This window comes from Colias philodice, chromosome 27, assembly GCF_061535455.1.
Source record: "Colias philodice isolate Cphi_HAF_F1 chromosome 27, ilColPhil1 Martin Lab GWU primary, whole genome shotgun sequence".
Classification (NCBI taxonomy): Eukaryota; Metazoa; Arthropoda; class Insecta; order Lepidoptera; family Pieridae; genus Colias; species Colias philodice.
In genome coordinates, this window is record NC_143112.1 from 4,023,402 (window position 1) to 4,038,102 (window position 14,701).

The window sequence follows — 14,701 nt, forward strand, 5'->3', positions numbered from 1 at the left end:
TTAATAAAAATTATACACAATATTATAAACTACAATAATAGGTTTAAGGAATAAATAAATAATATACCTAATGCATTTTCTACATTGGATATAATATTTTCTTTAACTTAACAATATAAAAATTACAATGTGTAAGAGCGAAATAATTTAACTAATCTAATTTCTCATTTTATTAAATTAAGCTAAAATAACGAATATTGCACGTAAAATAAAATTTAATGCTAACTTTGGCTTGCTACTTTTTCGTTAGGCGAACTATTTTGACTTATTTCTACATTCTGTTGTGTTTCCGATACATTTTCTTCATATTGAGGGGTGTATTCTTGATTATATTGCGTATTATCGTAATTCTGCTCTGTGTAATTACCGTCTGTGGCGTAATTCTCGTATTGGCCTTCGTATTGAGCATTAGGATCAGCATATTGTTGCGGGTATTGTTCATAATTTTCATTCTGTTGTTCAGAATATTGCTGTTGTTCATATTCTTGTGGTGGATATTCTGATGTAGGTTGATTTTGATCATAGCCTTGTTCATAATTTTGATATTCTTGACCGTAATTTTGCTCATCATATTGTTCTTCCTGTTTTTCTTCCATTGGTTCATGTTGTTCCAGTGGTTCATGTTGTTCAATTTGTTCAGGTTGATGTTCGATTGTATTTTGTTCTGGAATATCATCCGTATCCAATTGAGTTACAGGTGATGGATTATCATCGACTTGCTTGATATTTTGTTCATGGATAGATTCTTTTGAAGAATTTTGCGAGAGTTTTCGTTCACTTTTAACTGATTCGCGGGAATTTTGTTTGCTCATTTGCCTTGATCGTGGAGTTTCTTGCGCTATTGCATGTTCATTAGTTTTTGGGGGCATTTCGGTATCTTCTGTACTATGGTCGATTATATTTCCGGGTTTTTCATCAACTCTGTTGTTTGTTCTAGTTGGTTCTCCAAATGTGGTGTCTCTGGTGGGCTCATCTCTGGTATAGTTTGGTCTGGTTGTGGCAGTGGTATCTGGTATTCTGACGGTTGTGGGAGCGTGCGTGGTAGGTGCTGAAATGTGATAATTAGTACGTGTATCTAAACTTTAATTTCCAATACATGAGCCTTTTAATCTAGTCTTAAAATCTGACTTGCGTAATAGTTTATATGTCCAAGAATGAATTTAAAAATAAATATTTTAATGCTTTAATTCAATGTACGTTACGTCACTTATAAAACCATTTTTTTTTTAATTCTTAATATAAAAAAACCGGCCAAGTGCGAGTCGGGCTCGCGCACAAAGGGTTCCGTAGCAGCAAATATAATAAATTACAGTTAAATCAACCTATCTCAAAAACTATAAGAGATACTTTGATCAAACCAAAAATCGTTGAAAGAGTTAATTAGCATGCATCACCTCTATTTTTTTTAGAATTTTATACCCCGTAGTTATAAAAATAGAGGGGGGGGGGACATACTTTTTACGACTTTGAGAGCTGATATCTCAAAAACCGTTCACTTTAAGAAAAATGTTTTTTAGAAAACTTTATATCATTTTAAAAGACCTTTCCATTGATACCCCACACGGGTATGTACATCGAAAAAAAAAATTTCATCCCTCAGTTACATGTATGGGGGGCCCCACCCCCAATTCTTTTTTTTACTATTTAGTGTCATATTTTTGTAGCGGTTCATACAACACATATTCCCATCAAATTTCATCACTGTAGTACTTATAGTTTCCGAGTAAATCGGCTGTGACAGACGGACAGACGGACAGACGGACAGACGGACATGACGAAACTATAAGGGTTCCGTTTTTGCCATTTTGGCTACGGAACCCTAAAAATGGCTTGTATTATAAACGTGATAAAAAGATGAAACTGTAAAGTGTGTTCTTTTAGCTGTTAGAGATCCAATAGATGCTCAAGGTCCCATACCTGTTTATATGTCATTGTTAAAATACATACCTTGAGTGCTAGGTGGGTGCGAATACGCAGTTTGCATGGTTCGCCCCAGGCTCTCTACTTGACGCTGCAGAGTGCCCAGCTCTTGCCTGAACACACAACAATAGTGACCACACGCACACACTCATGCAATATAAATATTTTAAATATTAGTAAAGTCGTGTATAGTATGATAGATTTTAAATTGTACACTTGCATGTAAATAATATATCATTACTTAGTACATTTTTAATACTGATGGTAATATTATGTACCTTATAAAATAATACATACTTAATAGATAAAAGATGCTATATTAGTTAAATATGGTGTTTAAATTCTAAATCTACTACATCATGCACATTTTCTACATGTGTTCTTTCTACTCAAAAGTCACTCGATTATTAAAATCTGGTAGTTTCTTGTTAAGTTTAGCTCTTACCTTAACTGGATCGTCATCAGAATCAAATCGATCTATAGAGAGATCACTTAAATTCGTGATTACATCATTGATATCATCTTTACTACCATAATTACTTGACCCCTCACTTCTTCTAACTCTATATCTAGACATATAAGGCGTAGAGGTCATATATGTGCGGTCTAAATCATATGATGAGCTAGCTGGGTAACCGCTTAACGGGGTGTAACTTCGAAATGGTGCTATGGTGGTAGTGCAATATTTCTTATGAGAAGACCACAAGTTTCTGAGTTTTCTCATAAGTTCAGTATTCCTGCAAAGCAATTGTGTCTTTTCGACTCTGAAAGAAAATTGTGATGTGAATAATGTGGAACTAACTATGTCTTAAAGACTTGAAAATAATAAAAGATGATTCTGAGTAGATTTATACGTATATGCGTATAATTATGATGAAATTAATACAAGAACAGTTGAAGCAAGTTAAATTTATTAAACTCAATACAATATTGCCATCATTGCCCATTAAACACGAAGTTAAAACATTTAATTGCATACCTATTTAACATAACTTAACAGTAACACAAGAACAATGAATAAAATAAAATTACAGTTTCATGAAGAAATAACAAAGAACAACAAATAGCTAAGCTAACAACATCGAAATTCTACTAGCACACTTGATACACAAAAACATTATAGTATATATTATTTTAATTCATTGCACGTTAAGGATAAAAATTTAAGAATAAAAACTTGTACGAGATAAATACTATTACGTTTAACAACATTGACTTTGATGAAGCCCTAAAAAGCCACAAGCAAATGAAAAATTCATATCACATTCAAGATCTACAATAGACAAAGCGTAAAATTAATTCTCCGATTTCGTGAATATGCTATAACATCTTTTCAAAATACAAATTTTGTTTTATTATATATTTCCAAAAATTCTACACACACTTTTTGAATAAGATAATATATATTTCAATTTAAACTTAATTATTTGCCTTTGTACTTTCACAATCATCTTGATTCGTGTCATTAGATTCTTTATATTCATCTATATTTGTATGTTCTACGTTTGTACTAGATTCAACGTTATCACCATCTGAATTTCTTTCATTTAATTGTGAACCAGCTGTGATGTTTATTTGTACATTTGTATCTGAAACTTCATTACTTATTATTTTATCTTCAGCCACTTCTTCTTTTTTTGTTGTTATATCCGGTTCTTTATTTTCAGATTCTACAGTGTTTTTGGTAATTTCTTCCATTGGTCCTACATTTAATATATCTGTATTACCATCGTATACTTCTACTGATTCCTTTAAAACACGAATGTTACTATCTGTAACTTCCATACTAATGCTACTGTTAACACCTTTATTATCAGGGCGTATTTCCTCAACTGGTGCTTCGCGTTTCTTTCGATCTCTCTTCTTTGGTTTCGGTATAAGTTTCACGCTAATATCAACTTTGATTGGCTCCTTTTTCTCCCGTAAAAAGGGCTGTTGAATCATTAGCGGTAAATTATAGATTCTTTCCCCATGTGTGTTCGTGAGATCCTGATTTGTCGTTAACGGTCCAACAACAATTGGGTAGTTATTCGACGAATCGGACTCTTTTACGCGGCGCTTGGAACGGTTCGCTATTGGTTGGTCTCCTGAGCTTGATCGATCGCGCTGTGTTCTGATTGGTTCGTCTACTCGGCTGCGTCTCTGCGCTCTGCCTGCCGCCAATAAAAACACAGCACGACGTTAGGAAATTTCAATCGGACATGAGGAGCGAACGTTAAATTAAATCAGCATATCAACCTCAACGTTAGCTCCCAAGGAATCGATTATTTGAATGAAAATAACAAACAGACAGGACATCAATTTTAAGAATTTTAAATTTGAACACTTAAATGGGTAATGATCGCAATTTGTTTAAAAAGAAAATGAGTGCAATTATAATAGATATTTAGATTTTTTTCATGCAGAGAAATTTGAAAAGTTTTCGTACTTATGTCTACGATTTGCGTCGTCAAGCTTGTCTGTAAGCAAACGACATTCGTTGGTGAGTTTCTCCATCAGACTGTTTTGTGATTGTATCATGGACTCCAACCCAGCCACCGTTTTAGCTGTGGAACCAAATTTACTTCCTATAGATAATTCTAACTGTAAACGTGCTAGGCACTTAGTCTAGTATTTGTATGTACAAATTAAAGACGTCGATGTTATCACTCCTATTATTCTCCAATTATTTTAATGTCTACAAGATGATGTTACTATTAAACAATCTGATGAATAAACTATTGAAGTTTTAAACCAATTGTAAAGCCCTTTCATAACTATCTATCAACATGCATGCTTTATAAATGAAAGGGTAAAATATAAATGTTTTGAAGGTGTTTAAACTATAGAGATTATAATGGATTCATTCAAAACATCAATAGTTTACCCATGAGATGAAAAGACGTACATCAAGGACAGCACAGTAACGTAGATACGGGAAACAAATATAAAATAAAGTGTTTATATTGATAACATACCGTGTTTATTTTCAATGGACTCAAGCGCAGAAGAAATCTCTTTTTCCTTCTTATTCTTCTCCGGTGATATTGGAGTTAGTGTTTTCATGTTGATCTGTGAATCAAAATAAATAGTTATTAATATGAAAAAGCATTTAATAAGCATTTAATATGCTAATTGTATGTTATAAATGGTAAAGGAACAAGAACGGATCCTTGTGGAACTCCCACCTGTTATTTGTTCTGTTTTACATAAATTATCATTTTAGTTTCATCTAAAATATTCTATTATACTGAAATTATAGGTATACCTCTTTCTCCAAATTAGATATTTGCTCCGAAAGACGAAGATTTTCACGTCGAGAGTGTACGAGATCAGCATCAGACCTATCCAAACGTTGACGCAAAGAATGTATCTATGAAAACAAAAACGTACCATTTTAATCGATCCAATTTTAATACTAAAATTATTTTATTTTTGTTTAAATTTAAAATATGTAATATCTAAGTCATAATGATTTTTTCCGAATTTTAATACAACACAAATATGTCTTGCCCTTTTAAAACAATTAATTGACTTGCTCGACCAAATAGTAGAGTTTCTAAATTATTTTTTCACCACACGCTTGATAATTATTTACAATTAAAATCTTACTTCAGAATTAAGACGATTGGATTCATGTTTCGCCTGTCTTTGATTCCTCTCAATTGTAAGACGAGCGCTCGCTAATTCTTCTTCCAGAGATGCTTTTTCAGCATAAGCTTGAGCCAAATCTGCTTGAAGTGATGCTGAAAGATAAACATTTAATGCAAAATGTTATTGGTTCAATTCTGTAATTATGTCATATAAAATATTTGCAGCAATCTTATTCTTACCTGTTTTGTTTTTAAGTTCCATTTTAAGTTCTTCAATAGCGGCATTCTTCATGGATATTTCTCGTTTGAGCTCGCTCTCTTCACGTCGTTGGCGTTCCAGATCAAGCTGAATTAAATGTTTTTTTTAAAATACTTACAGAAAAAAACTTGGTGAAAAAGTTATAAGAAGGCAATTTGGATCGCATTTTAAATAACCACATGTCTGGTGACCAAAAATTACAATTATTGTTTGTCTATTTTATATGGGCTGGTGATGATGATGATGATGAATTATAGCAATATGTTTTAAAAAATTGATTTTGAATTTTAGGATAGTGCGTAGTGGACGGTGAACCGCGTTTTTGCGAGTCGAGGCTCATCGGCATCTCAGCGTCGTTGCCGCGCCGAACCGATGAAAATCACCCACAGTTTGACGACGTGGCTGTTCTGCACTCCATACGCGGGCACATTAGTGACTTTTCTCATGTGACGTGGGACCAAGAAGTTTATATCTAAGGGCGCATTCAGAAAGAAAGCTTGAAACTTATAAGCGCTTATCGGCGCTTGTCATGTTCATATATTTTCCTGCGCGGGTTACCAGCACTGACAGGAAAATATGTGAACATGACAAGCGCCGATAAGCGCTTATAAGTTTCAAGCTTTCTTTCTGAATACGCCCTAATACACTGGAGATTTCAGTATGAACATTAACCAAGAAAATATGACGTTGAATGACGCCTGAATGTTTTTTAATCCCTTTCACACCCACTTGCCAAGTTAGGTCATATTTTCTTGTTACAAGTTAATGGTCATAGTGCAATCTCCAGTGTATTAGATATAAGCTTCTTGCGTGGGACTCACCTGCAGCTTGGCGACGTTGTCGCACTGCGCGGCGAGCTCGTGGCGCAGCTCGTCGAAGTGCTGCGTGTAGCGCTGCTCCGCCGCGCTCCGCTCGTGCAGCGCGCGGCGGGATGTTTCGCTCGATAGCGAGCGTACCTTGCTGCGCTCGTTTGATAGCTCGTCCTTTAATGTTTTAAACATTTCATTTTACTGTGTCTCATTAGTTTCTTCCTATCTCAAAACATGCAAACACATTCCAGCAAATTGTGAAGAAGTTTTCAATTTTATTTACAATCGCATCACATCTTTCAATTGAATCTTTTACCATCCCATCCCATACTATTCCATCATATCCGCCATCCATATCAACCTACATCATACATCCATACAACCCAATCTCAATTTAGACCCATTATTTTAACACATCTACCATAACATCTACATACGTAAGTCAACTATTCATATCCACATCCAGTTTAATATCTATTTTCAACCCGATCGTACCAAGATTTACATATATTGTATTTATTATGTCAATTAAAATTGCCCAACACCTAACAGTGTATCTACATTATCGACATAACCAATTACTTTAAGACGACGTATTTCTGCTTCCAAATTATTCCTCTCTTCTCTGAGTTGGTTCTCGATAGCCTCAGAGCCGCGCTTGTACCGACCGTCGACGTCGCTATCTCGTTGCTCCAAGCTCAGTTTGAGCTTTGATATTTGATTCTCGAGCGCATTTTTGTCTCTGAAAAGTAATAATTTATTGTACTATATAAAACCCATGTTAGATTTTATTCAAAGCTGTCTAAATTGTTTACAATGTTAGTAGGAATAAGTAACTTGAAATCATGTAGTAAAATATTAGGAATATTCTATTGTTATATTTTTTTTGGTCGTACCTTTGCAAATTGTCAATTTGCCTCTTGAAGCCATCTAAGCAGGTAGAGTCAACAAGTCCATTTGCCAATTTTCGTTTATTTTCATTATTTTCTTCCTAATAAATAAAAAAAAAAACCTTTAACGTACAAGCATAAAGACGCCAGAAATCTATATTCCAAGGGCCATGAACTTTTAATTATATTAATAGTTCCGACTGTAAATTACCTGAACCTTCTTCAGGTCTATCTTGGACTGAGTCAATTGAGCTTCTAACTCAGCAATTCGTGACTCAAATACGATGTTTGGACCTTCCAGTTTGGTGGAACGGCTTCTTGGTCTACGATTTTTATGTGGCGTGCCCTGAGAAATAATTTAAAACAAATTATCAAGTTTTCTTTGTAACCCGGTTGTTTAGATGTACGGTTTCTTCGTATAAAGTGAATGCTTTAATTTCGTAAGTATTGTAGGTATTTTAGGTAATAAAGAATTAGGAAAGAAATTAGAAAAGACTTTGTTTTAATTCCCTTTTGTCGGCAAGTAACTTAGCAAGCTTTTGGCGTAGCTCGCGTAAGTGAGCATAAGTTCGCTCATTAAGTGTTAGTTTGTTTCCTCCACTACGCTAAAACGTTGCCAACGAGCGTGTCAGCAAGTATACCATTATTAACAGTATAAAACCACTTTTTTTAGTTTCAACCAGTTGCACAGACAAACAATATAGTATATACCTTATTATCGCTATCCAAGCCAGTGCTATCCCCAACGTCATCCAAGTCGTCTGTCTCAGAGCCATTGTAAGTATGGAACATTCGCGTAATCATTTTGTTCTTTTGGGCTTCGTGGAGGTTTTCATTTTCGGATATCACTTCCTTTACTTTGCCGAGGAGATTGTTGAGCTCTTCCTGGATAAGTGAAAGTTATCGGGAATATTAGAAAAATACGAAGTAGGTAAGACAAGACTATATTTTAATTAAAACACACGCAATTTTATTAAATACAAATACGTAAATTTAAACTCATTTAAAAACAAAACTCACTCTACAATACTGGCTCTCGCGTTCCAACTGCTCAATGTATTCTTCTTGCTTCTGAATGAAGTTGACGACATCTGGGTTGGTTCCACCCGTGAGGTCAGATGTATTGTTAGGTGGTGGCACTGAAATAATGTTATTCTTAGGACATTTGAAACTAGGCTGGATTGTAAAGTGATAAGAATGGTATTACGAAGAGAATTTTAAATTGTAATCTATACTAATATTATAAAGAGGAAAAGTTTGTAAGTATGTATGTATGTATGTATGGTTTTCACGCATAAACTACTGGACCGATTTCAAAAATTCTTTCACCATTAGAAAGCTGCATCTTTACTGAGCAACATAGGCATTTTCAAAAAAATTAGAGATCCTTACCAAAAATGCAATAATGTAACCCAAGGTGTAAAAAAATCCTCAATAAAACTTCTGTCATCGCGTGCGCTGCGGAATCTATTGAAGATAGAACAAAAAAATGTTCTACGGTATTATAGAATGGATCATCTACAAGAAAGTCCGCGATACCATATGTCCATCTTCAGTAGTTGTGTTACTACAACAACTTTTTTACGTTTTCAAAGTAAATAGAAGTGCCGACAGTAATCAAACCGTGTTATTCATACACATATATTAATCCTTATCCTATTAAATGATGTTTTATTATAGACTGTTTCAATACCAGCAAAATACTTTTTAAATGAAAAGAATTGGATATTCCATTCAAAAGATATAACGAATTTTTAAAAGTGTCAATCTACAGAAAATAGTAGGTATACTGTTCGAGCAGGCCGTAGTGCGGGGGTCACGGAGGAATTCTACCAATATGCGTCTTGACGGAACACAGTGGGGTTTTGGTCGGTAGGAATCCGACATAACCCACGGCCCCTCCCCCGGAGGCCGTGGGTATCTATGAAAGATTTCCCCACTAAAAAAAAAGGCCGTAGTGCGGGACGGGGTAAAGGTGATTTTCATGTTAGACTTTTCACTGTAACGATATCGCTATCTATGCGGGTGAAACCGCAGGGCATTGCTAGTAAATAAATAAATATTTAAGGACATTTTTGACACACGGCACGATCTGATTCCATACTAAGCTTTCGCTTGTGTTATGGAAACGAGATGGCTGATAAACATACATATATAATTGTAAATATATATACTTATAGATAATTAACATGCAGACACGGAGCAAACATCGATGTTCATCACACAAATATTTGCCCCGGGTGGGAATCGAACCAACGACCTCTGGCTTGGAAGGCAGGGTCACTACCAACCAAGTCAACCGGTCAGTCGAATTATATTAGCGAAGTTTTTGGCGTATTATCAAACGACGGATTTTTTTAATTTGGCGCGCTATAGAAAAATAACTTTACCGCTAATTCAATAAGATAACTAAAGTAATTTGTTAGTATCTATCTTATCTTTTGTTATGGACTAACGCTTGCACTACTTCACATTATTTATATTAGATAGGTAGTATTTAGTAATCTGTGATATTAGTTGTAGTTGAAGTTGTTTGACCCAAATCCATAAAATGCCTGTGTCACTCTAGCGAGTCAAAAATTTATGAAGATGACTAGGAAATAAAGAAAATACTTTTAGCTCCCATTATAACTAGATATTATGATAATTATCTTATATAATAAAAATGAATTGCCCAATCGAGAACGACTGAACCGATTTCGTTAATTTTTTTAATAATATTCCTCGAAGTACGAGGATGGTTCTTTTGGAGAGAAAACGTAGACATGTACCACGGGCGAATCCAGGGCGAAACGCTAGATTATAACAAATCTTACCGTTGCTAGTCGGCGCGGGTGGTGTATAGTTATTTAGGCTGTCCGCGTACAGAGTGGTATACTTCGCAGTAAGACGCGGTCGAGGCTTGTACTCCGCGAGGTTGAAAGGGTACTTCTTATCGATGTCTGCGTCTGAATCGTCAAGATTCTTGAGAGATGGAGAACCGCCATAGCTGCGGACCTGTAGGTATGGGTAATAAACACATGTTTTTATTTTTTTATGATTTATAGTGATTTTAGAATAATAATTATATAATTTTTAAATAGACTCAAGTTGTCTTCACTAAGTAATATTATACAGATGAAGATGTTTGTATTTAAATAAATAATAAAATCAAAACTAATCTATCGATATTAAAATATAAATCCAATAAACGGGTACAGGCTAGAGCTATTTGTTAAACCAAATTAGTTAGCTATTAGCTAGCTATTAGTCAAACCAAAAATCATTAAAATCGTAATAGTTATACGTGGTGTAATTAATAACTTTCTTTTATTTATTTTCTGTTTTTAAGGGTTCGTCTAGATATTCACAACTCATTAGGACGAAGATAATTCCGTCGCCGAGTAAAATAAAATTATCAACCAATGCATGATAGAGTTAACTTTAATTTATTTAAATAAAATGGATTATTCACATGTGTGTGTTTTATTTAATAAAAAGTTTATTGTTGTTTTAGTTTATTTTGTGGCAATATCTATTCAATTATATCTAACTGTTTTTGTTTCATTTATCCTTTACGTATTTATCGCAAATCTTAAAATGAGAACCACTATAGTAGAGCCATTTTAATAGGCAACATTTGACAGTTCAACAAAATTCAACAATGTAACCTAGTAACGACGACATTGAATACCATGATATTTCGTTTTGTTAGAACTGCACATTTGCTTAACTTTTTTCAAATACGATTACATATTTATAATAATAATGACCGATACAAGTAATTTTAAGATTTCATTTTACTGATAAACCATTCTAAACATAATAAACAATTTCTGAATTAAAGAACTGACGTCGCTACAATTTTGTGTCAATAAACCTTTTTTCTTTTTAAATACCAGAGACGTTACTCTAAAAATCGAAATCTGACATCTAGAATCGAATGCATTGATTACTTCTGAATAAAAATCATCTTATATTAATAAATGTGTTTCAAGTTCGATTGACAAATGTTTCAAGTCAGTATCGATTAATTCACTTTAATCGATGTTTTTAAGCAGGTTACCTCTCTTCAAAGATAAAATTGATAGACGTCAAATGTTGCCTATTAAATTGGCCCAACTATAACTCTACATTTTTTCATTTTTTTATTTAAAATTCAATCTTATTCCTATTATCTCACAATCTCGAATTAAAACTGCACTTACTGAAAAATATATAACATAAATATACTCACACTCGGTGCGCTGTTCCCCGACAAAAAATATCTCAGCTTAGATACAGCTTCTTTATACGCCAAGTCGGTATAATCGGGAATCCTCTTCAGCCCATAGTCGTTCATTCTAGTTGGACGTCTATACGAAAAGTAGGATTTATACATGTTAACCAATCACAAGCCACATTTTAAAATAAAAAGGGTATATTAAAAACAAAATAAAAAATAAAATTTGAATTTAGAATACATGTTTAAAATACGTGTGACGCATTGCGTTGTTCGATTGCGTTTAAAAGTTGCGTATCGATTAAACGGTTGCGTTGGAAACGATAGTGTAAACACGGCCTTAGTTACCAAGGGCCTATGTACATTGATTAATTTTATGTACATATTATATTTATTTTGTTAGTATATTTAATTATACAGTATTACTAATAAAATTATAAAAAGTATAAGTCTCTATCGTATCGTATCGTATCGTATGATCTACGCGAAGACTAAAAAAAACATTTCCAATTTTCTTCAGATAAAATCAATAGGTAGACTAAAATAATAACGAAAATTGGTATTTTATTTGCTAATTCCACATCACTACATAGTATAAAACAAAGTCGCTTTCCCTGTCCCTATGTCCCTATGTCCCTTTGTACGCTTAAATCTTTGAAACTACGCAACGGATTTTGATGCGGTTTTTTTTAATAGATAGAGTGATTCAAGAGGAAGGTTTATATGTATAATAACATCCATTAAATAGTGGAGAAGTACTGTTATTTTTGAGGTTTCTAATGTGATGTCGTAAAAAATTACATTTTTTCCGCTTACATTGCATTTTGCAAACGCAGGCTGAACCCTACGAGTTTTATCAAAATAATGTACTAATTATTATACACATTGAAAAGTTCTACAGAAAAGTCCGCGATGGTGTATGTCTATCTGTTATGGATAACCCACAATAACTTTTTTTTGTCATTTACTTTTTACGACAAATAATGGCTAATTTTCGATGCGATTTTAACCAATACAGCATTAATCCTTAACCAATTAAATACCTTGAATACATTGTTCATTTAATATAGATCTATATGGCCCTTTACACCGTATGATTTAAGTGAATATTTTCGAAGATATTACAGATTTAAAAATTGCGGGACGTAGCGTTTGCGGCGGTACCGGCCGACCGCCCGGCTATCTATTTTATACCCGTGCGAAGCCGGAGCGGGCCGCTATGTTTTTATATACAACGTTCACAGTTTTTCTGTTGTGTATTTAGTATCAGCATTGCACCCGTGCGAAGCCGGGGCGGGTCGCTAGTGTAATAAATAATTTTATAAATATTTGAAGTCGGAAAATCTTATATATAAAAATGAATCGCAAAATGTGTTGGTAAGCGCATAACTCGAGAACGGCTGAACCGATTTCGATAATTCTTTTTTTATTATATTCCTTGAAGTACGAGGATGGTTTTTATGTAGAGAAAACGTAAATATGTACCACGGGCGAAGCCGGGGCGGACCGCTAGTTTTAAAATAATTTTAAGTTTACAACTAACTTATACTGCAGCTGCAAAGGATGATTTTTAGGAGTTTTCAACTACATACTTTAAGGAATCCATTGACCAAAATATCTGATAATCTCGTACAATAATGTATCTACGTTTTATTTATTTTTATTTAATTACCTTACCTTAATTTATTCCTCTTCAATTTCCCGTTCATTTCCTTATCAGAGCCGATGCTGGAACTTTTTGCTCGAAAACCGTTTAACTTTGATTTATTTCCGAAACTAGTCGAGCCCATGCCTTACACTTCCCAATGAAAACCTTCGACAAATGTCCCGCAATTTTAATTAAAAAATACTTCTTTATCTTTGGGAAAATAAACATGAAGAATTTTAACAATATTTTAAAAATTTGAAATAAAAGAAAAATAACGCTTAAATGCATAAACTCTTTTGTGAAAGGTTTATTTTTAATTAAATACAGGCTGTATAGAATTTGCCATCGGGCAAGAAAAAAAAACAACACGGCAATGATGTAACGAAGCTTGGGCGGGAATGAAATTTGAAATTAGAACTCGAGGCTTCCCATTTCCTTTCGCGGTTCCAAAGGGAATCGCTGCATTGGTTCTATCTATAGGTAATTTTTCTTTAGTATTATAGTCCTAGAGCGTAAGCCAAAATTTCCTTAATATTTTATTCTAAAGGTACAGCCTATCACTCTTTGTTAAGGCATAAGCTTTTTGTTTAAAATAAGCTACATAACATATAATATATAAATACAAAACAAGCATATAGTTATGTATGTGTCTATAAAAAGAGAAAATGTATTATTATTAATAAAACATGTTTTATAGGATTATAAATATGTATTATATATTTTCGCATCTTACAATTCAACTTTGGCCAATGCAATATAGCCACACTAGTTGGCCCGTTTAACCGATATCACCTCAAGCAATGGTTCTGAATTCGTAGCATATTTCTTTTCTTGTGTACCAAGAAAAATATTCTCTGACTCTTAGTCTACGCGACTGGCGGTGTCTAGCGTGCTTAGGATGGCGTACATCATGGTTTTTGGAGGGAAAAATGGAAAATACGTTCCCGATCACGCGACGCTATTATGCTGATACCGTTAACAAATTGCCTTTCGTACTTTTGCTGGCTGTTTGATATTTTATAGTCAGATTTTATGTATATTCATGGTAGGTAGTATTTGCTTTAGTATATGGGGAGGCATATATATAATTTTAAGAATGTTATGGAACCGGAAAAAAGGAGAGAAGAAAAAAAAGGGTAATCTAATCAATCATGAAATTATCCCTCGGATTTATTTTACAGGCAGTTCACAATTTATATAATTTGGATATTTACTGAAAAGTTTGCATACGGAATACGGATTCAAGAAATAAAACCGTATTGGTTAATTTTTAGGTCTGTAAACCTGAAAAGTGAAAATATTAGGGCTACACTGGAAATTAGTTGCAATTAATTCTAATGTTAACTTTTTAAAGAACAAGCAGATTTTCACTATAGAGACGTTTCCATACATATTTTTCAAA

At 33.7% G+C, this 14,701-nt stretch overlaps 1 protein-coding gene across 4 annotated transcripts; it reads right to left on the reverse strand.

Moving 5' to 3' along the window:
* Positions 1-43: 43 nt before the first annotated feature.
* On the reverse strand, positions 44-13,744 carry LOC149476577 (serologically defined colon cancer antigen 8 homolog). 4 transcript variants are annotated; one of them, XM_089711675.1, is made up of 16 exons: positions 13,329-13,744; positions 11,667-11,784; positions 10,267-10,447; positions 8,471-8,589; positions 8,162-8,335; positions 7,662-7,796; positions 7,457-7,551; positions 7,143-7,302; positions 6,573-6,734; positions 5,733-5,838; positions 5,512-5,645; positions 5,168-5,272; positions 4,878-4,971; positions 4,349-4,466; positions 1,948-2,033; positions 44-1,048 (listed from the first exon to the last, which is right to left on the reverse strand). In XM_089711675.1, the coding sequence occupies exons 1-16, from the start codon at positions 13,439-13,441 to the stop codon at positions 222-224; spliced, it is 2,727 nt and encodes a 908-aa protein (XP_089567801.1). In that variant the 5' UTR covers positions 13,442-13,744; the 3' UTR covers positions 44-221. The 4 variants fall into 4 exon arrangements, with proteins under 4 accessions (XP_089567801.1, XP_089567802.1, XP_089567804.1 ...); XM_089711676.1 differs by lacking the exon at positions 13,329-13,744 and having other exon boundaries at positions 11,667-11,904; XM_089711678.1 differs by lacking the exons at positions 44-1,048; positions 1,948-2,033 and adding an exon at positions 2,301-2,684.
* Positions 13,745-14,701: the final 957 nt, after the last annotated feature.